We start from the raw sequence: 23,746 nt of genomic DNA, 5'->3' as shown, positions 1-23,746 counted from the left end.
AGCAGTCTCAATCGATGGTGTGTATTAAATTAAATGCATCAAAACCATGACTATGCAAAACCAAAGTTTGTGTTAGTTTCTTTAATAATTCTTTCCATTACATGGTTTAGGATTTACAGATTATCAATGTGTGTGTACAAGGTGACTGATCACTTAAGTGACACGATACAAAACACAGAGGAGACGAGAAACACTACCATTCTCTCAAGACCTTCTCTCTGCAGCACCACCCAACATGCGCCTACAGCTGGACCCAGAAAACAAAAGGCATGAAGGACATAAAATATGAAAACATAAGGAAACTGACATATATAGCATTTATAAAGGAAAAGGAGTAAACATTGTCTAACTACTATCATTAAGACTGCTGTTACTACTTCCAGCCCCCTCTCGCTTGTGTATTTGTTCATGTGCTTTAAGGTGACCAGACTGGCTAAAGCTCTTCGCACACTGTGGACAGGAATATGGCCGCTCTCCTGTGTGGATCTGCTGGTGCGCTTTAAGGTGTCCTAAGCGGCCAAAGCTTTTACCACAGTGGGTGCAGGCGAATGGTCTCTCCCCTGAGTGGATCTTCTCGTGGGTTTTTAGGACTCCTGAATTGCTGAAAGACTTGCCACACTGGCTGCAGCAGTGCAGTTTGGTCCCAGTGTGACCTTGCTGGTGAGAACGAAAGGTCATCTCCTTAGTGAAGGTTTTCCCACAGTCGGGGCAGCAGAAGCTGCGGTCCCCAGTGTGACTGGTCTGGTGAGTTTTAAGTTCTTTTGACTGGCTGAAGCTCTTCCCACACTCTGTACAACAAAAGGGCTTCTCGCCAGTGTGGATCCTCTGATGAGATCTCAGGTCATCTGCTTTAGTAAATCCCTTGGAGCAATGTGTGCAACTGTAAGGTCGCTGTCCTGTGTGGATAAGCTGGTGCCTCTTTAAATTTCCAGCCTGGCCAAAACTCTTTCCGCACTGTGAACACGTGTATGGCCTTTCTCCTGTATGGATGCGTTGGTGGGTCTTAAGGTTTCCCAAAGTGCTGAAGTTTTTCCCACACTGGGTGCAGGAGAAGGGCTTCTCACCAGTAAGGTTGCGTGGTTTGCGCTGTGGTATGACCTTCTCCCCTGTCTGGCTAGACCCAACTGAGCCCTTCCCCACCTGGGCTGACTGTAGCTCGTATAGGCCGCCAGCTGTGAAGTCGGAGTCCAGTTTCCCAACGCCGTCTATGGCACTCTCTGGCCTCAGCTTGTGCAGTTCAGATCGGAGCTCGGCCATATGAATCGATTCCAGGCCGTTCATTTCTGTTTTTATGTGACTGGATATCAAGTTTGGCTCATACTCTGTTTTAATGGAGCCTAGCTCTGTCGTATAGTAATACTGTAGGTCAGCATGCTGCTCTGACTTGATGTATTCGAGACTGTCGGATACGTGCGTAATATAATCGAACACAAGACTTGGCTCGTACTGCGCCTTGTAGGAATCCAGGTCGGCACTATGGAAAGAGTGAAGGTCGGTGTGATGCTCAGACTTGATGTAGTCTAAACCACTGATTTCCATTTTGATTTGCTCCAAGCCAAGCGCTGCAGTGCTGAGTGGCTGGATCTCAGAGAGATCCACTGTGCGAATAGTGTCCAAATCTGGGTCGCTTTTCACACAGGGCAGCATGACCATTGGTTCTGCTACCTCAGATGACAGTGTGTTGACAGCTGGCGTGAAACCGTTGGAAGCCATTGTGTCGAGAGACGGAATGACACACTCCGAAGGCAGAACGTGAAGTGTTGGCGTGGCACATTCAGATGCTAGTGTGTTCAGTCCTGATGTTATGCACTCAGCTTCAAACTCTGCCATAAGAATAGACTATTCCCACTGTTTTCTGCTAACACTCCTTGCCTTTGTCAAGGCTAGTCCTGATACTTGTGGTAAATCCTTACTTGGGGTCGGCTGGTACCTGTTTTGGCCACAGTTTGGTAACGATGGTCATTCAAAAGAGTCCTTTATTTTTCCACACATTAAGGAAAATGTTGAGGTCTGTGGCCCCTAGATGAGGGGGGAAAAAAACAACACAAAAAGAAAATTATATATGAATAGTCACATTTGGCACTAAGTTCAACTACAGAATTTTTGGGTTGAATCTGAGTTGGATGTAAATCTCAGGTATTTGCACTATTAGATTAACTTTGTTCCTCAGTGTAGACAGCTGACAAAAACAGTCTACTTCAATACAAGAGACCGATTTGTCTGTTCATGCACACAAATACATGTCTCCGGTGCCTCGGTTAAGCCAATTCATATAGTTTAGAGGCATATAAACAGCAAGCAGACTGTGTTCCTTGGTGCGTATTACATAAAGATACCATCAAACATCCAGTACAGAAGCAACTGTAAAATATTCTCAAATTTGAACACAACTTTATAAACCCTTCTGTAATAACAAAGTTCCTAACTTTACTGTCTTATGTCTTTGACTGTCTTATAGCTTTAAGTTTATCCTTAAATTAAGTCACTTCTTATAAGAAGAGGGCATGTGAACAATCCTGACTTGTTAAAATCAAGTGATCTAATCTAAGGACAAACTTAAGGCTATAGGATGCTATAGCATGATGCAACAGTCGAAGATTAGTCAGCCATTTTGAATAGTGGATGTATTTATTTAATAAATAAATACATGTGCAAATTGTTGTTCAATAGATAGCTGACACAAAGGCCCAACAGTTTAAAATAACCTACATGTTTGTGTTTCTGTTTGTAAAACAGAATTTGATTTAAGATTTATACCATAAGATAAAATACATTAACATAAATACAATTGTAAAATATAAACGCTAATGCAAATAGTTTAATGGAAAATTTACAGAGACAGACCAATGAGCCAAAATTTCTATTAAAATTTGGACTTTTGACAGTGTGATCACTATATGGGTCTGAGTTACAGGGTTCAGTCAGTACACTAAATGGGATAAACAACCAAGAGTCCCCGCATGCTGTATTCTGTAGAAGAGAAATAGAAATAGCCAATTGAAATTGATTTCCACTAATTGTACCAGTCCAAAAAAAACTGCATAAATTTGGCTACATTCAAGTCTACATACTCCCACCAATTTGAGGCACTCACAGAGCTCAGCACTACAGCCAGTCCCCTCAGTCAGCTGGTCTTGAAATTATCCAACACAAGTTCAATCAATTGACACATAAATTTCAAACCGGCACTGCTGGCCAAACTCCAATTACAGTAAACCAAATCATGAAACCACTCTTATTTGGAACTTTTGGACAAAAACAAAATCTCCACACAAAGTAGAATGCTACTGGGACCAAGAAAATAGCATTGTACTTTTCGTGAAGAAATAATTGGTAGATTATTTCTTCGCCTTCAGAGATATAAAGCAGAGGCATATTCTGACCAAGTATATGACCAATGACCAGTCTAGCCATAGAAATAGGCCGATCAATAGGCAAATCATGAAAACCCAAGGAGAATAGAATATATTGTCACAGTAATACAGGTGAGGTTGAGAGATGAACCTTCAATATGAACTTTTTTTTTTTTTTTAAATGAGAAATTTGTTTCTGAAATTCTAAACCTTGAAATTCTCCCAATTACCCACAATAGATAAACTTCCTGTCGTATTGGGAAAAGGACATACAGCGGCAGTTGCTGCAAAATATGACAGTCTGCCATAGACCAAGAGACACAGGTTGAGAATTTATTTGCGGTGGTTGTGTGATAGAAAACAAGCTTGCTTACTGTGTAACTATTTTTATGTGTTTATAACAAAACCATGTATGTAACTAAGTGTGCAAAATGGAAAGGTACTGGGAAGAAACAACCTTCGAGGAGGAAGGAATGTGGATGAGCTAAGATAGATAACGATCTGGGTGTACCACCAAGTTTAAACTGCAATCATTTTTAGTACAAAAGGGACAGAAGAGGCTTAACACAGGGGTCTGAGAAGGTCACGAATACGTAAACATGACTTGAGGGATACTTTGTAAATGGAGTAAATTTCATAGTAAAAAGTACCTTTGCTATAAGCATATAATCAGGTGGTAGCCTATATGTATGACCATTGCTTGCTCATATCCTAATCAGTAGCCTATGTATTTGTATTTGAATACTGCATGTATTGTGTATAGTGCGGCACGGTGGTGCAGTGGGTAGCCACTGCCTCACTGCAAGGTTGTGGGTTCAAATCTCTGCCTTTCTCTGTGGAGTTTGCATGTTCTCCCTGTGTTCGCGTGGATATCCTCTGAATACTCCGGTTTCCTCCCACAGTCCAAAGACATGCAGGTAGGCTAATTGGAGGCTCTAAATTTCCCACAGGTATGAGTGTGTGAGTGAATGGTGTGTGTTCCCTACGCTAGATTGGCGGCCTGTCCAGGGTGTATACCTGCCTCGCTCAATGCACGCTGGGATAGGCTCCAGCACCTCTGCGACCCTGCTCAGGATAAGTGGGTATAGATAATGGATGGATGGATGTATTGTGTATGATGTCAAATGAAGAGAAGCTGTACGAAACAAGATGGATAATAAGAACACCCTCCTCCGCCTTGAGGCGCCAGGAACCTCAACGTTTCGTCAGGGTTTCTGGGATGAAGCAAAAAGTTTCTCAGGAAAACAGAAAGTTGGTATGGGAGGAGGAGTAAGAAAGTGTCATACCATGCAAATTACCCCGCAGAAAGACAGCTTACAGAAAGATATAAGAGGCAGAACTTGTGAACAGAAGTTGAAATGAGTGCTTGAACGGTTTCTCTTATTTGGTCAAATAACAGTTCTATTGCTGAATTACTTTGTGACCTGACTAAATTAGTTGCCTCCATTGAAGGTAAAATCCACAACAATTGGCTGTTTTTTTTTTTTTTTTTGGGGGGGGGGGGGGTTTCACCAAAAACGTACTTCTGAGGACTGTTTGTACCATTTATTAAATTGTATTGTACTATTAGCACATTATTACATTTTGCTGCACAGGAGTTCACATTTTGTGTTAGGGCACTTTTAAATTGTTTTTACCGTGGCCATGTCTCCAGGTGAAAATGAAATCTGTATGGCACTTTTCACCTCAAGTTGTACCGGCGACACAGATAATGAACAGAATTAAAAAGCCACCCATAGACTGAAACTATTTTTGCTGTTACGGTCTCAGTTATAGACAAACCTTTATGCTATTTGAATGATTTTGACAATTTAATCACATAAAAAAACCCTTAACTTACATTTCAAATTTGTAAGTAATGGGTACCTCATAACCAAAATGGCATAATTTCTACAGAACACAATGGGTTTCATTAATTCAATTAAAGATAGATAGATAAACCCTTATTGATCCCCAGAGGGAAATTCTGGTGTCTTGGCAGCAACAGCAGTGAGATGAAACACAGGAGAGGTACAGACAAGAGTAAGAGTCAACCAAACCAAAGATAAATAAGTAAGAATAAAAATAAATAAAAAAGATAAAATAGAAATCAAATAAAATACTGACCTGCTGGTCCAATAAATATAAATAAATGTACAGTGAATGGCCCAATAAATATAAATAAATGTACACTGAATGGCCCAATAAATATAAATAAATGTACAGTGAATGTCTGTGTGCAAGTGCGTCAGAGTCCACGCAGGAGTCAGTAGTCGAAGTCATTATGTATCATTAAAGTAACTTAACATTACCACTGTTACTATACCAGTAATGTTATGGTAACCTATTGGTGGTGCATTTTCACTCTCCTCCAGCTTTTTTTTTTTTTTTTTTTAAAACATAATATTTCTCAAAAGTGACAAGTTAACATTTTTATTAGCTTACTCCAGCTATCTAACGTTAGCTGGGTAATCACTGATGCTTGCTAAATGCAAGCTAACATTAAACCATAATGTTGGTAACTCTGCAGTCTAGCTTAAGACAGAGGACACTTTCTTTTAAGGAAGTGATGCATAACGACAACTAAATTTTACCAATTTTGAAAAACTTAAAACATTTAGTTACCTGGCACAGATATGGACGCATGACTGTCCTTCAAATTACATTCAGGCTCTTATCCATTTTTTGAGTTTATTGGTACCTTGCATAGCCTTTCACCATTGGTGTGTGAGTGTGTGTGTGAATGGGTGAATGAGAGGCATCAATTGTAAAGCCCTTTGGATAAAAGCGCTATATAAATGCAGTCCATTTAGTAGGAAAAGAAAAGGGTATTAAGTGCATCAGCAATGAAGAAGGAGCTTTATAAGAATAACTAGAAATACCGCCTCACGGTTGAATGCCTCCGCCAACCAGTAGCCAGTTTGGATAAAAAATTTCATCACTTCATCATTTTATCCTATTAGACATTTGTGTGAAACTTTATCATAATTTGCATATGAATTCTTGAGTTACGGCCTAACAAGCATTTTGTGAGGTCACTGACCTTGACCTTTGACCACCAAAATCTAATCAGTTCATCTGTGAGTCCAAGTGGACGTTTGTGCCAAATTTGAATAAATTCCCTCAAGGCGTTCCTGAGATCACGTTCATGAGAGAATGGGATGGACGTGAAGTCACAGAGACCTTGACCGTTGACCACCAAAATCTCATCAGTTCATCCTTGAGTCCAAGTGGAGGTTTGTGCCATATGTGAAAAAATTCCCTCAAGGCAAAAACATGTTTTGTGAGGTCACAGTGACCTTGACCTTTGACCAACAAAATCTAATCAGTTCATCCTTGAGTCCAAGTGGACAAGTGGACAAATGCCAAATTTGAAGAAATTCCTGCAGGGCGTTCCTGAGATATCACATTCACGAAAATCAGGACAGACGGACGGACAACCCAAAAACATTGCTGTGCTGTCGCAGAGGCATAAAAATATTGCTGATGCCTTAAATAGTTATTTTGTTAAAAGTTTTACTAGAGAAGAGGTTGCTAGTAGACTGGAAGGCATATTCAGTACTGAGAATGTCTTATCAGATATTTAGATAAAGGATAAAGAAGTAGGCCTTCTGGGTGAATTACTTAAACTAAAGACAAATAAGGCAGCAGACCCTGATGACATGCACCCAAGAGTACTCTAAGGAGTTAGGTGTGATCATCTTTAAACCAATGGCAGTTATTTTTAGACAGTCCTTAAAAGCTGGAGAAATACCTGAAGACTGGATGCAAGGTAATATAATACCAATATATAAGAAAGGGGACTGTACTGATCCAGGAAACTACAGGTCTGTCAGTTTAATCTCTGTCACATGTAAAATACTGGAATCTATCATTAGATTAGTGCTTCTGGAAAATAACATCCAGCATGGAATAGCCAGCATGGTTTTTGCAAGGGAATGCTTGACAAACTTTCTGGTATTCTTTAAAGAAGCTACCAAGATTATAACAAGGCTTATAATATTATCTACTTAGATTTCCAATGTTTTGATAAGGTACCACACAAGAGACTTGTTAGCAAAATGAAGACAGTAGGAATCAGAGGACATATTTCAGAGTGGTTTCAAAACTGGCTACAGGGTTGAACACAAAGAGTAGTCGTAGGAGGGATATTGTCTGAGAAGGCAACTGATGGAAGTGATGTCCCACAAGGATAGGTGCTGGGACCACTGCTTTTCTTTATTTATTGGGATGGCAGGTATGCCATCCTGCCAAGTTACGCCTTGGTGGGGCGGCATGCCCCGTACCTATACAGCATAGAGAGTTTGACAGAAATAACCACAATGTCCACACAACAGAGCCCCAAACTTAGGGTTTTTTATGTTTTTTTCCTTCTTTGGCTTCTTTTTCCTGCCTGATTACATCATTACAAATGCTCCAGGCCCACAAACAATACATCTGCCCATTGAACATTTAGCTACACCAACAATAAAAACATCACATACAGATGCAAAATTGACATATATATTTTTAACCAAAACAATTTGCAGCCACAGCAACTACTTCTTGGTGGCTCACTGGTAATATGCTTGCAGTACATTACAGGCATTTAGCAGATGCTCTTATCCAGAGTGACTTACACAACTTTTTATGTAGCATTACATTTTTTTTTTACATTGTATCCATTTATACAGCTGGATGTATACTGAAACAATGCAGGTTAAATACCTTGCTACCTAAATACCTACCCAGGAATCTAACCTATGACCTTTCATTTACAAGCCCAGTTCCTTACCCACTGTGCTACACTGCCACCCATGCTTGCCAATGAGACTGTTGAGCCACAGGATCAAATTCCACCTAAGGATCTGGAAAATCTCCAAATCGTTGCACACGCTTATTTGCAAACTAATAATTGCCTATTATTTTTAAACTATTGCTTTTGCAAATTTACGATCCTTGTGGACCAAATCTAGCCAGTCTTTTACCGAACATATAGACTGTATTATGACATACCATCTAGACCAGTGGTTTTCAAACGGTGTGCCGTGGAAATTTGAAGGACCATGTTCTTAATAATTAAAAATGTTTGGTTGCAGTCATTTATTTAAAGCTTTCTGTAAATTATATCTCTCCATGGCCTTTATTCATATTCTCAGTTTGATTTCTGAGGGAAATTACTTGCTGTACATCAACAACGCGATAGCACTGTGACTGTGTGTGTACCTGCTTCATCTGTTATTGTTCATTAATAAAGTAATGTTTTAGTTGCAGACATGGTAACACCAGAGACTGTAAAAAATATGGACAAAGCTACTGTGATGTCACCCATTGCCTCTCCGTGGGTCTGTAAAACACGTTTTGAAGCTCAATGGCGGGCGCGGCCATGTTCTCAATTTGGAGCCAAAACCATAGAGTTAAGCGGTCTTGTGATTTTTACAATGTGATTGACAGTCCGGTGCGGAAAAGCCCATCAACCTGAACGAACGATTGCAGAACGAACTTGAGGCTAGCTGACTGTCTGCCGTTATGTTTTAAAATATATGATCAAATGTTTACGGAGTTTAATTTCCATCCGTGACTGTACTGTGTCATGTAATTACGTTATATGTATGACATTAATAATACATTTATGCTCAGTTATCTTCAATTTATGTTTCTTGGCAAAACGAATATGCTTAGCTAGCATATCAGCTTGCCAGTGAGCTAGGTAAGCTATCCGTGGTTAGCTCACGCATTAGCAATATGAACTACAGGGGAAGAACATCGACTGCACTGATGGTCAATCAATCAGAGATGTGTAGACTACTGGTGATTTGACTAGGCTAATTTTCATATAACTGTCTGGTAGATCTGCTGTTAACCAAGCAAGTTATCGTCGTAGGTTTTCGCCACAGTCAGTTAATGAGCCATTAACTGCTACTACTCCATCGTCGTTTGTGGTGTTTACTTGCTGGGTGACGCTAGCTGACCGATCGTTCGCAAGTCACTTTTTACCGAATAAAAATTAACACTGTCAGCGGTGATTAACAAATCTACCAAGTATTTTAATAACCGATTTACAGGCGTGTAAATATGACAACGCACTTTGAAGAGCAAGTTTTCCACCTGTTGCATAAAGACAAAAATAATGTACATTGAATTTCTAATTATTATTTTCTTGCTAGCTTCTAGCTTTGTCACATTCGTGCAGCATAGCCCAGGTAAACATTTACGGAATGTACACGACTGACAAGCCGTCAAACACGTTTGACAGATGGAATATTTGCCGGTTAGGGTTAGCTAGCTAGTCAAATGGCTTGGTAACCGAAGTTGCGAACTGTTTTAGCATAGGCTACTGGACTACCACATATAGCAAATAAGCGTTAGCTGATTACGCTTTCTGCCAACTAATTATATGGTTAAGTGGGCTAAAGGAAATAGTAAAAATGACTTGTCTACCGCAAAACTTCAGAGGAGGATTATTTTATGGTCGTCTAGTGCAGCTGTAAATAGCACACACTATAATGAAACCACTACAAAATGGGATGCCTGCATTTTCTGACTTCGCACAGGTGGACCGTGGTCGGAGCCGCAATGTCAAGGCCAAGAGATGCCACCTCCCACCCGTGACCACAGATTGTAGCCCCTACTGTAGCTCAGTCCTGCGCAGTAATCTGGAAGTGACGCAAGCTGTACCTCATTGGTCCAGAACAAATATTGGCACTGTGCCCAAATGACGCAATAAATCATGAAATCGACCCATGGACAGTCACAAGACGAATAAAATACACCTATTATGACTATTTGTTCTTGTGATAACAAAATACAAAGTCAATAATTTTATTGCATTTGTACCGTAGACTTACATGGAAACCGGATATGAAAACACCTATACTGGAGCCATCCGTAGTGGCGCTAGTGAGCAACCAGGAACTACAACACCAGGAAATGAACTTCAAAAACGAAGTCTGGTTTTGGCCGCTTGGTTAACACTGATGCTGGTTCCATGTTGATCTCTTGCTCCAGTCCATTTCAATGCATATTTTTCATAAATGATGAGATTGTCTTTCTGATTTAAATAAGCCTATATCTGTTTGATAATCATTTGACAGTCTGGTGCAACGTAGCCATGTGCAATATGGGGCAAATCGTCCTAATAAACATAATGTGCGTGACATTCTTAATAATTAATTACTATGGCTAATTAATTACTTGGTGTGCCTTGAGGATGTGGTTTGATATTTGGTGTTCCTTAGACCCAAAAAGACTGAAAACCACTGATCTAGACGTTCAGTGAACCGGCTAGATTTGGTTGCAATGTGAAAGTTACCTAGGTGGCTAGGATATAGCCAGGCCATATGGAAGTAAACCCAGAGCTGAATTGTGCTTGCTGGGCTGCCTTCTTTAAAAGCACAAGCAAATAACAGACACCACCTTATTCCCAAGCCATTTATGGCCAAGTATGTCAAAGTGTCCCTGAGCAAGACACCTAACCCCTAATTGCTCCCAAAAACACACCTGCAATTACCGCTTCTCGCCATTGGCACCGCCACAGAGAACGAAACTGAAATCTTCGAGATTGTCACTTTAAGTTAAAAAAGCTGACCACTGTGGTGTTTCTACTGTTTAACTACTTTTGTACTAAGTTACTGCAGCTAACGTTACCTGCATATGCCACGTTTCTAAATTAATGTTCGCTAGCCCTATTCTCTACCGACATACAATTACAACATCCCATTAAAAACACTTACATTTAAAAACATGGCAAACATTTTCATAACCAGCAGTAATTTATGTGCACAAGCCCTTTTATTGCATTTGAGAAACTCGTTGAACATCACAGAATATGGTAATTGGCTGGTGCCATCTGTTTTATATATGGTTCAATAAGCAAACGCATATTGTTTACACTGTTCAATTAAATACTTTGTGGTCATTTCTTTGGTACTGTTATTTTCTGAAATGCAAAGGTTGCTGTGAAATATGTCTGTGTGTGCTATTGTCCAATGTCAAGTGTCTATTTGTTACAACTGTTGGCTTTAGTTTTACCTGTCAAATTGGAAGGTCAGTACGCTCACTGAAGAAAAAAGCAAAGAGGAGTCCTAGCTACACTTAAGCATAATAACATGCCTTAGAAACCTTATAAACACAAAAAGTGGATCTCAGAAGAGAAAACAAAAAATGAAGCAGGAGGGAAAGGTACACAACTTGCGAGCTTGGGAGTTAAAATTGAAGGAGATTGCTGATCATTTCGTAAATGAAAGCTTGTCAGATGTAAATCAAATGAGTGAGTACATAATTGCTTTTCAAGGAGATGTGTGCTGGGTTTCTGATGGTGCAAAGTTAATCACACATACAAGCACTATAAGCACAATCCCCAAGTGGTCGGCCCACCAGCGTGCCTAGATTGCTCAACTCAGACATTCATTGCTCCTGCAATCAAAGTATGAGTTGAAAACAGAAATTCTGTGTTCTAGTTTCATTAGTAGACGATACACAACAACACTGCCGAATACGAAGTTACGCAGCGCCACCAAATTGCGCTGGTCATTCATTTAACAAAGCTCCCTCCAAGCAGTCTCATCTGCAATTACACCCCCTGACATAATGGACAATAGTGTCAATCTGGGCATTCATAGAAATATTCTTTCACCACTCAAAAATCGTATTCCATCATATAAACAAGATAAACCCAACAATAGCCCTAAGATATACCAATACAGCAGTAAAAACGCTGCTCATTGAATAACAAAATAAACGAAACAAACACAAAAAGACAATTTAAAAAAGAATTATGCCATGTCAGACTATATGGCAATATCTGGGACTAAATATTGAATAAATATACAACCATACCATTGGTTTTACACATAGAGATGTCCCTTTTGTGACTGAGTGGTCATACATTGTCTTGGATAATCCATTTGTGAAATACACGCGCATTTGTGATGCCTGGGTAGCTTGCAATACAAAGCCGGACACCCACCGCACGCGTAGCGGCCGCGAGCGTACAACGCACGTAAGTTAACTACTGTTATTACAACGGCAGCGGGCGACGTCCTCTACACCAGCCGCGAACACGGTGTGAACTGGGTGTAAAACTTGTGCGACACAAGCGAACTAAAGCGTAGTTTTTCGCTTCTGTTCTATTTTTCGGCTTGCCGCCGTCATGATGACCTGTTTATACACAGAAATATGCTCTAAAATGCTAGGTATACATGCTCTGACTTAAATTTCATCCTTATATTACTGGGGGTATGTCCCTAGTTCCCTCTTGCAGTAGTAGTGAACAGGATAAAGCCAGATAAACACCAGATATTTCATAAGCAGCTAAAAAATACAAGCCTTTTTGTTTATGTATTGTCCTTGCAGAAACAAAAATTAAAACTGGAACCTGGGAAAAAGGCAAACTTACTTCTGCTATCTAATTTTTTGAAAATACAACACAGAGAGACATAGCCTATTGAATGATGCAGAAGTGAATGCACTGAGCAGCGGTTTGTTAGCTTGAAGTGTTGGAAGGTAGTTTTTAACCAACCACTGCTCAGCCTATTTGACTTCTCCAATGTCTTCGTTTGTCGTGCTTTCAAAAAGGGCTTGTTAATAAAAATAAGATAATCCACAGAGCTTTAATCAATCAGATTATTTAGTGGTCTGGCTGATGAAAATAAACCTATTTTATAAATAAAGTTGTAAGCAAGCCTTCATTGCACTTGTACTTCAAAGCTTCCAGTGTTCATGGCGTTGTGGTGTTCATATCCCTTCAAGACTAAACTGTTACGCTATCTTTATGATGATTAGCTGATTTTACTAAATCTAATCATTTAAATGTTTTGACGTGAATAACAAGATGACACGGGAATTCCCAATGGTTGATTACAGATTATTTATTATTATTATGATCATTACATATTCTTCATAAGGTTGGCACAGTTGTTAACCAAGCAAATAAATTAATACAGTTTGAGATTGAGTATTATGTAGGCTATGTTGCGGTTTAAGCTTATGGTAATTCTTTAAAGCGTTTACTTTCTCACATATTTACATGAGTTAACAAAATATTACCAAATTAACAAACTGAAAAAGGTCTCTCACCAAGTATTCACTTACCCATAATGAACAGTCGTGAAAAAACATGAAATACACGATGTAGGCTAATTCCACTGCAGACTGCGAGAGCTACTAGGAATACAGAGCTTTAAGCAAGCCTTTGCGCGACACAAACGGAACCGGTGTGGACACACGACGCGCCACGCCACGCTGCTTCGCCATGCTGCTTAGGCGGCGCTTATGCTACGTGTGAGGTGGGTGCCCGGCTTAACTGTGCGTAATACCACACGTGTTGTTTACAGCATTGTGCCCCTTTTCAGTACAGTCTGGCTTGATTGACAATTCATTTATTCAGTAGGTGACAGTGTAAGCTTTCTAACGATGTATAACACGTCTAATTTTGCTTTTGGAATAGCATTTTATAGCTCAGCGTAACCGAAACTTTTCTCATCATCGCTTTCACTTACGTATTCACTCTATGGTAGCAGTAAAAGACACTGCACCTGACAAAAAGTTATCAATGATTTTCATAAATTCTTGGTAAATATTCTTATTACTGAGGACTTCTGAGCATAGCTGAGCTGACATCGTTTTCTGGAGTAAGACAGAAGAGGACAAAATGACAGGATTGGTTGACTGAACACAGATAACATTTCATCATCGCTATGCAAGGATTATTGCTCAAAATATTTAGGTTATATGCGTTATTTTTTAAATTAAGTGTCTTTAAATAGGTTAGTGGTATTTTATAATGAGGATATTTCACACTGTAATGTAAATGTTCATTAGTAGCTTAGTAGTTTTTGTGGTTCATACACCAGATATGACGTTACAGTTGTAACACTGCCAAAACGTGGTGGATGGTTGAATATTGTTTTAATGTTGTCCCATCCCCATACAAGAAAACATTCCATACTGTGGAGTACAGAAATACATACAAGAGGTCATTATTACACATTTGGGTACTGTACCGCATTGTGACAATGTTCTTGCATTATTTTTAAATCTGATATCAACGTTTCATCTTAAACATTCATAAGGGGCTCATTTATATGCTTTATAATGGACAAAAAGCATTTTATCCATTTTTGGAGATATTCTGGATGTTTCTGGACCCCTAGACATGTTTGACCACTGCACTGATGGAAAGCTTGTAATTCCCACTTGGAAATGATGCAACAGTGAGTTTCCTGAGTCAAAACAGTTGATTTGTAGTGCATTTGTGCACTTGTAGTGCAACAATTGGTTTTGTGGCACTTTAGTTTATTCATAATTTAGGAAGGAATAATCTAGGTTAGTATTGTAAATGGTACAAATGTCTTGCTTCATTTAAGCCATTCTTTGAGTCTCTGTGGTGTTCACTCTGGAGAGTTATAAAGCTTTAAATAGGGTATCCCCTAAATGGGCAAGGATTGGCCAGATTTGGTATGTGCACTAAGGGGTTAAGACTTGCAAAATCCAGGCCTGCCATTTACTGTTCAGTACTGATATCAAAATTAGGCCAAGTTACAAGAAAAAATATTGGCTATTTTAGCCAATACAAATTAAACATGCTATATTCCAAAGCAATACTGCTACCCAATGTTTCCTAAATTATTTCAAGTAATGGCAGGCCTAGATTTTGCAAGTCTTAATGACTTATAGTGCTTTGTATGTGTGAGTAACCTGGCATTTATGTACATTGAAAACGTGTTCTTAAGATAGATGTCCTTGACAGGGACATAGAAATAAATTTGTCAAATGTGCAGATGATACAAAACTGGGAGGCCCAGCTAATAGTTTGGAATCTACTAAAGTAATACAAAATTTAAATAAAATCCAGAAGTGGGCAGAAAACTGGCAAATGAAATTCCATATAGCCAAATCTAAAGTTCTCCATGTGGGAAATAAAAACATTAGGCAGGATTACTACATGGGAGGAACAAAATTGTAATGTGCTCAATTTGAAAATGACTTGAGTAATGGTTGATCAAAGCCTTTCAGATTCTAGGCATTGTTCTGTAGCAGTAAAAACAATTTTTTATTTATTTATTTATTTCTTTATTTATTTTTAAGTAAATCCAAGAAAGTTATACTTATCATATACAATACATTTGTTAGACCACAGTTGGAGTATTATGTGCAGTTCTGGGGACCATACTACAAGAACCATATAGAGGGGCTGGAAAAGGTTCGAAGAAGAGTAACCAAATTGATTCCTGATTTGAAAGATAAAAGCAACGAGGAAAGATTTAAGATGCTTAATCTCTTTAAGCTTAGTAAAAGGAGACCTAAACCGCGTTTCCACTGCAGGAACTTTCCCCAGGAACTAGGAACCTTTTGAGGAACTCAGTGCGTTTCCACCACAGGAACCATCTAAATTAAGTTCCGGGGACTTTATTTTACCCCCCAAAAAGTCCCTGCTCGGGGAGTAGTACTTTCGAAAAGTACAGGAATTTTTGGGGTGGGGCGCAAGCGCTGAACATTTCTGATTGGTCGAGTACTCGCAGCATTTTATTTCAACCGCCATTTTAAAAAATCTGCAGCCGCAAACCGATTTATTATTTTCAAAATAATAACTTGAATTCAAACTTTATAGCCGCGTTTCCACCCAAAGTACCCGGAACTTTTAGCCCCAGGAACTACTTTTCAAGGGTCCCCTTCAGCCCATTGTTGTCTGCGTTTCCACCACGGTCTAAAGACCCGCGACAATTAGGCAAATTAGTCTGCTGACATATGAAAAAGCGATGTCGTCGTCAGTCCATCTGTCGTATGATTTCTTCTCTAATTCCATACTGGCACCGAAGTACATTATTTTCCAATAACGGGACAGCCCGGTGTGATTTATTTCATTTATACAACTGGTTACCAACAATGACTATATATGGTTACTTTACTATATATGGTATTTATTGATTTTTATCGACTTAATCACCTGAAATTGAAATATTCTTCCGCGGCCGTTTGGGCACATTATTTTACCGTTGTCAAGTTCGTAGTTCGACTTGGACTGTTATTATGCAACAAACAGGATGTAACAGGCCAATATACGGATTGTAACTGTTTTATATATCCTCTCAAACATACATTGTTTTTATGCAAACATTCACTTTCATGTCTTGACATTCGAGGCGACAGAATGCATTCACATTCCACAAATAACTGGTAACAACATTTATAGCAGAAAACATGCACACATAGTAAACAATTTGCTGGTGAATTGATTAATTTGACTATCATCATCATTTCCATATCGCAAAATGACAAGAATAAATAGAATGAAAACTCGGGACTTGCGTGAAAATTTAAATTAATATTGCAGTGGTACAGCCACCGTTTTTCTTTCATCTTTTAAAGTTAGCGGAGCAGCTAAATACTTGGTGTGCCCTCCAGATGCGAACCATGCACCATCAATTAGAGTCCATATATCTAGTCTTCCTGGTCTTTTTGTGGAATTGAAGAATCGCAGAGTAAAATTATGGCAGTTTGAAAAAGCAAAAGGGACGATTACTAGAATTAACCTGTTATTTTACCTTAACGAAAAGTGCGGAATGTAATTTTTATCCTGTTTTCTTTTACTGCATCCCCAATGCAAATTACGCAGAAATTCCACATACCTCACACTTACTGTGTCAAGCGTTTAGAGTCAGTTATAACGGGCTAACAAAGAAAATCCGGATGAAAATATTCAGCAGCCGAATTAAATTGTTTGAATGTTTTGGTACGTAATATGCTGTCCCAGCACGAATGCTTAATATTTTATAAAACAGACGTAATGCTAAAGCAATAAAAGAACAGAAGAGTACAGGTTATAATCCTCGAATCTTAATTTCTCATCTGTAGACGTTGGCAGGGTATAAAAAAAGTAGTCCAAAGAAACCAGGTGAGGAGAGTCATCTGTGTAGTCAACTGCTTTAATTGATTAATTAACTGCCAAGCAAAAACAAAAATAGCAGACCCTGCAGCTATCCAGGACCTGGGTTGGTCACGCCTGCCCTATGACCTAACTTGTAACTGCTAAATGAATCACATTTAGGCCTATACTTGTTCAACACGGAAATGTATCAGGGATAAAATTTTAAAATCCTCTTGTAAAAACCCCTCTTGGATTGGTTTTGAGAAGCACTGCATTAACACTCTGAAACATAGTTCTTTTGGACAAATACCAATCAATAAATCAGCTAAGAGAAATACAACAGCTGACTTATCATTGTTCTTGGCCTATGCCATAACTGCTATTTCAGTACAGCTGCGCACAGGGAACAACTGAGGTGCCAATCTCTGTATACTGTGCCCTCTGGAAAAGCAGTGCTGCAATGTGGATGGACAGGGCAGTCCCAGCTACACACTGGCACACAGAGTAGCACTGTTGTGTCATGTGACTAGGTCTGTGTGCTTTAGGACAGCAATAATTAGGAAAATCAAAAGGATTAACTGCCTATAAGGGTGTGCTCGATTCATAAATTATTTCAAGCATATTAACACAGAACCATCAGGCAAAAACATCAGACTATCCAGAGACAAAGTTAACATCATCACAATGAATGTGTGTGCTTCACCAAAAGCCGCAGTCAAGACTAATGAAATGAACTTGAACAAAACCCCGATCCTGCTGACATCTGAGCTTTACTGCTCGCTTTAGCAAGATGATGGACATCAGGTACCCTCTCTTTTTCGGCAGTTCATCCAGGCATCGAGTATAAAAAGAGCCAGAGAAAGCAGCTGCTACAGGCTAGCTATCGAAACTAGCTGACCTGCAAGGTACATAAAACACACAGGAGATGGCTAATATACTAACAACGGTTTAAAAACTGAACTGAACACGTTAGCCAACATTATTGTGTATAAGCATGTAAAAGTCAACAAGAATTTGTATGCATACTAAAACTAGAGCATGACCGATGCCAGATTTTTGGGTCCGATGCCGATCCTGATTTTGGAGAGTCCTAGCCCACCGATTACCGATGTTTTGACCGATATTTTGTCAAACAGTGCAACATTTTCATATCAATCAAACTTATATTTTATTAAAGTTTATATATTTAAGAACATTTAACTTTTAACAAGCAAACAAATAAAAACAAAAATAAACACACAAAGAACTTCTTAGATAAAAGTAAAAGATTATATTAAATTACACATATATATTAACACCATCTTTAAGTGTGTGAAATCAAAATAACTCCACACCTTGCTTTTACTCCTTTCTTTTCCAGCCATCTATAAAAAATGAATTTTAAAAAAATCTGTTTTCCAGTTTCAAACATGTATTTTTATGAATATTATTATCATTATTGTCGTTGTTGTTATTATTATTAATTTGTTATTATTATTTCTTAGTATCTAATCTCAGTACATTAATTATATTTTCTTATTTTATTCCTACTACATGATCTCAAAGAGTAAGGCTATCTAGCGAGCATCCCTGTTCATAAGAATTAGGCGGTGAAAAAACTACAATGCGCTCTGACGCGTGACTAGATGACACACTCGCTCGCAATAACGCATTAGCTATTGGCACAGCCTCATTATTTCTTATTATATATTCTCAGTAAGTTAAATTAATTATATTTTCTTGTTTTATTTCTACTACATGATCTCAAAGAGTAAGACATTATCTAGCGGAGCTAAAGAGTGAATCAACTGTTGGTTGATTCACTTCAACAGCAATCCTTCTCTCATGTTATCACAACAAAGCTAGATAACATGGCTTAAAATGATCCATGATAGAAGTGTTTTATCTGCGTTTTTACTGTCTGGTTAGCTTGCTACGATGACGCGTGACTAGATGACACACTCGCTTGCAATCACGCGTTGGCTATTTACACAGCATCATATAGTAGCAAATATCATTATCTCAGATAAGAAAACAAATGTGTGATACATTCAATCACCATTTTATTTTGGCTGGTTATTTATTTGAGAATACAGCGATGTCCTCTGGAAATGTCGATCCTACGCTGCTTATGTGCTCACTTCCAGTTCATAAAGGCTTGCTAGCTTGCTAAAGTGAACCAAATATGTTAGCTAGCTCGCTCGTTTGATAATGAGGATTGATAAACACAGTGGTCGTATAAACACATTTAATTAAAAACTTTCACTAAATATACATACCTTTATTGCGGCAATCGAATCTGTGCATACAAGTCTTGCAGTGGAGAATACTGGATGAGGCACGAGTGACACGTCTTATTAGAGAAGTAGCGCGTCAGCTGCTGCAGTTCACACTTGTATTAGAGCTCCCTCTACTGGATAATTCTAGTAAATAGCAATTACAACGTTCGCACAGACAAATACACATAAATAATCATTGTTTTTTTGTTTATTATACTTATTTAAAAATCGGGGCACATCGGCGGCATAACTGCCGATCCTGATGTCGTCAAAAAAGTCAAATAATGGCCGATATATCGGCCACACCGATATATCGGTCCGGCTCTAACTAAAACTACTGAAAAATTGTGCTTCATACGGTCTTACCTGCAAATAAAACAGCTTTTAGCTGACCACATACTACCAACAAGCTGAGCGACTGTCTGTATTCCAGCAGCACCAAGCAAGGCGTCCTGTGCCTACGAATCTCACACTAGCCACGTTTCCATTAAATGGTCAAGCGAATTTTAAGCAAACTTTTGAAACATCGCAAAAAAGAAAATGCGAATTAAGAGTGTTTCCATTAACTGGTTTGGAGGGAATGAACCAGGCTACGCAAAGCGTAGTTACGTCCGAAGTTGGTGGTGTAGGCTACGTTACGCATGGCTGTAATAAACAGAATAGAAGAGGAGGTTGCAAACCAGAAACAAAACAAGTCTACGAGCGAAAAACTACAGTGAAAATGGAGAGAGGTCTTCAGGAATTACTTTCAGTTGGGCAAGTTGTAATTGTTCTTTCACATCAGCTAGTAGCCTATTTGCCATGTTTCATGCTGTCCGGAGACGAAGAGAAATAAATGCAATGATTCTTCCCGTTCTGGGAATATCCGAGAAGACGCTGACAACGGAAACGGCTGATCAGTCATGTGACTTAAATGTTTGCTACGTCAGAACTTATTCGAACTGTTTCCATTTCTCATTTTGCGCATTAACTCTTTTTCGAAGAAGGCAAAAACCACCTCAAGCGAGCGTAAAAACTTATTTGCGAATCTGAGGTACTTTTTGCGCATTTTACTGTTTCCATAAACAGCAACATGCGCGAACTGGCAAAATGCGCATCAAAATGCGTTTATGGAAATACGGCTAGTGACTGGCAGCCACTTCCATCTACTGGCATCAGCTGGTATCGCACTGGCTAAGAGAGACAAAACGACTCTTCCAGTAATGTATCTTATGAAAAACACGTTTTTCAACGTACAAGAATGGAAGGTATTCGCACACAAGGTAGCTAACGTTAAACATGCTGAAAATGCCGAAAGCGGAACTGTCCCGGAAAGATTTTCCAGACACAAAAGCAACTATAAATGTTGTCATTTTAGCTAGCCAGCAAGCCAGTGCAAAGGTTAGAGATTTGCTGCAGTCAGAAGGGGGAATTTAACCCCAGTCTCTCAGTCCTGTAAACAGTTTCAAGCAAAAGATAAAAGCAGTACCCACCAGGCTACGGGGTAAGTAGACATCAGATATGCAAAGTTGTATTGTTTTAAACATGCGCACTTGTATATATGATCATTTCATGTTTGCATCCAAACTTATTAGTTGATGTACGTAAAATGACCAATGGAGAAACATATTCTTTGTGGGCTAGGAGCATTTGTGGGAGGAAAAAAAAAGGGAAAAACGCAAAATCCCCTTAGTTTGGGGCTTTATTGTGAAGTTGTTTATGAATTCTGTCTGTTGAAATGGGGTCAGAATGTACAGAAATTAATGTTTTTAAGGGCTGAGTCTATGGCTGTAGTGGCTATTTCTGTGGGGAACCCTGAAAAGTGCCAAACTCTCTGTGCCATATAGGTATGGGGCATGCCCTGCCAAGGCGTAACTTGGCTGGAGTTACGCCTTGGCGTACAATGTAAATGTAAATGTAGGAATTCAATGCTTATCAGGGTAAGTGTGCTTTATCTACTACCACAACAGGAATGGTGTATTCATATTGGGTTAAAATAAATTATTTCAGGTTTAGTGTAGGTTTATATCTTTATATGTGATGACAGGTTTAGAGATTTCTGACCACCTGCTCTCTTCACAATGGCTGGTATAGGGATATTCTAGGGTCCATGGTTTAAAGCAAGGAAAACACTTAAAGTAACACCAAAGCATATTATACAGAGTTTGATTCCAGATATTACATGTGTATGTGCGAATATTATTCACATAATTCTCGTTAATCCTATTTTCGGTCGGAAAAAAATCCCTATGGCGCAAAACCTGATTCGGTTGCACTGAAGGAAGTAGGCTACCAGCACAATATATAAACTTTTTTATCTTTCATGTTTGTAATTGCAAAGGGAAAGGGAAACGCCAAAAAACATATGCAGCCTCTTGAAACATGTCAATGAGGGATTTTTTTTTAATGAGCAAGTCGACATCGGCGTTTTTTTTTAACAAAAGGTGACTTCGGGGGGTGAACCAAGCATCCAGCGGCTTATTTGGTGAGATTAGGCTAGATGCGAATGTGTTTGTCAATTCTAATTTGATGCACTGACACATCGGGGAATGAAGTACGCAGGTGACCTTACCGCCTACTGTCATTTCTGACTTTAGTTCAAGTAACATAAATTAAACATAGCAAAAACGGCTATACGTTGTACTTTATTGTGCCTTTAAGTTGATAAAGGCCCTATACCAAAAAATAAAAAATAAATAAATTCACAGTTGTAAACAAGCTAAATCAATCCTTTGTATTTTCGGAACAAAAACTGCAGCCTATGCCCAAACCTCAAGTAACTAGTTTACTCGTTATTTATAATCTATATACATACATTTAACATCAAGCACACACTTTGTAATCCACTACATTAACACAACAGTACAAAACACTAAGTTTAATTGTTTATTGTTTAATGAAATTCTTTGTTAAACCGGGTTGTTGTGGGCTAGCTGATTGTCATGTTTCGAAGTTGGTTCAATTTAATTGGTGCTGCAAGGCGCACTTCGTCCTGAAAGATTAATTCGCTGTACAACTCGATACAGTTTAGCAGCAGACTAGCAAAGGATGGACGCATAACGCATAATGTTGTACAGACCGTCACATACCAGTTGTCAGATCATCTCTTGCCCGAACATGCAAGTTAAGGGTTAGACGGAACGTATTCAGTTCACCGATTAGCGCTAGACTACCTGGTAGCTAGGTTTGTCTATTATTTCAGTTTGGTCCATACTCACATGTGCAGACAGAACAAGTTAGCTAGCTGGAATCCTGTGAAATGATAAACATAGCTATGGTACGCTACCCACTGTTAGAAAACTAGCTTAATTAGACGACTCCAATCAGAGCCAGCTAGTTTAAATAAAAAACACTAGCCTACACACAATATAATATTTTCAGAAGAAATGCAACTATTCCCGTAAACTATCTCCCTACGGTTATATTAGCAAACGGCTATATAAGAAAAATACAATGAACAGACCCAACTAGCTCGCTAACGTTACCTTGCTAGTCGTAGCCATCTTGTTTAGAGTACCGCCAACGTTCCCGGCAGCTAGCTAATGTTAGCGAAGTTGACGAAAGTTAGCCTAGTAACTAGCTAGTTTCATATCAAAACCACTTAAGAGATACTACCGACTGAGTTTTCCGTCCTTATATCAGCGTGATAGCCAACTTAGCGTGTGTGCTAGGCAATGCAACAAACTCTCTAGCCAACAAGTTATCTTGGCAGTTAGCACAGCTAGCTTAGCTTGCATAGTCAAAACAAAAGGTAACGTAGCTAGCGCGCTATGACAGTAAAACCCGTGCTGGGCCACACGCTTACCAGTTACTATCGTCATAGCATTCATTACACGTATATCAAAAGAGGGTAGAAACAAAGGGGGGAATAGAAAATGTTATTTTAAAGGCCGCTACCTGCTTTTTTTTCTCGGTTCATTTCTTGCTGCTATCCGTTTAAATCGCTTTTCGGATGGACTTCGAGGTACTTTTAACCCTAGCGGATTCGCCACGTCTACCTCGGCCTCGGCCTCCCTCACTCTCCGATCACCCTTCCTTCCTTTTTCTCTTTCTCCTCCCTCCCCCTCTCCTCCCTCTTTCTTTCTTTCCTTCACTCTCTCACTCCCCTCCCCTCATCGTCGGCGATTTACCCAGGGTTAAGGGGTTTTCATAGGTATTTTTCTGTCCTACACTAATATTATGAATGGTGATTGCGCGCGCAACTTGCTCCAAGATGCGGTCAATTCGCTTCCGCACCCGGGAGCGAATATGCATGGCCGCAATCCAATAGGCTACCTCTTCGTTTCATCGTTTTCAACTCTAGTTACTTCTCCCCTTATAGCGTACATAAA

The 23,746-nt window shown here is 39.2% G+C and overlaps 1 protein-coding gene across 2 annotated transcripts; it reads right to left on the bottom strand.

The window, feature by feature from the left end:
* Positions 1–66: 66 nt before the first annotated feature.
* Positions 67–23,725, bottom strand: si:dkeyp-113d7.1 (uncharacterized protein LOC407709 homolog). Of its 2 annotated transcripts, none has more exons than XM_035397410.1 (2): positions 23,313–23,725; positions 67–2,019 (listed from the first exon to the last, which is right to left on the bottom strand). In XM_035397410.1, the coding sequence occupies exon 2, from the start codon at positions 1,828–1,830 to the stop codon at positions 346–348; it is 1,485 nt and encodes a 494-aa protein (XP_035253301.1). In that variant the 5' UTR covers positions 1,831–2,019; positions 23,313–23,725; the 3' UTR covers positions 67–345. The 2 variants fall into 2 exon arrangements, with proteins under 2 accessions (XP_035253301.1, XP_035253302.1); XM_035397411.1 differs by lacking the exon at positions 23,313–23,725 and adding an exon at positions 22,901–23,303.
* Between the last annotated feature and the right edge of the window lie 21 nt (positions 23,726–23,746).

The sequence above is a fragment of the Anguilla anguilla genome, chromosome 17 (genome assembly GCF_013347855.1).
Source record: "Anguilla anguilla isolate fAngAng1 chromosome 17, fAngAng1.pri, whole genome shotgun sequence".
NCBI lineage: Eukaryota > Metazoa > Chordata > Actinopteri > Anguilliformes > Anguillidae > Anguilla > Anguilla anguilla.
The sequence above is the reverse complement of the archived record's forward strand: the minus strand, read 5'-3'. Positions and strand labels throughout refer to the sequence as shown.

What these genes read in the sequence shown, in the direction of transcription:
- si:dkeyp-113d7.1 (XM_035397410.1), bottom strand. Translation starts at nt 1,830, where the DNA reads ATGGCAGAGTTTGAAGCTGAGTGCATAACATCAGGACTGAACACACTA.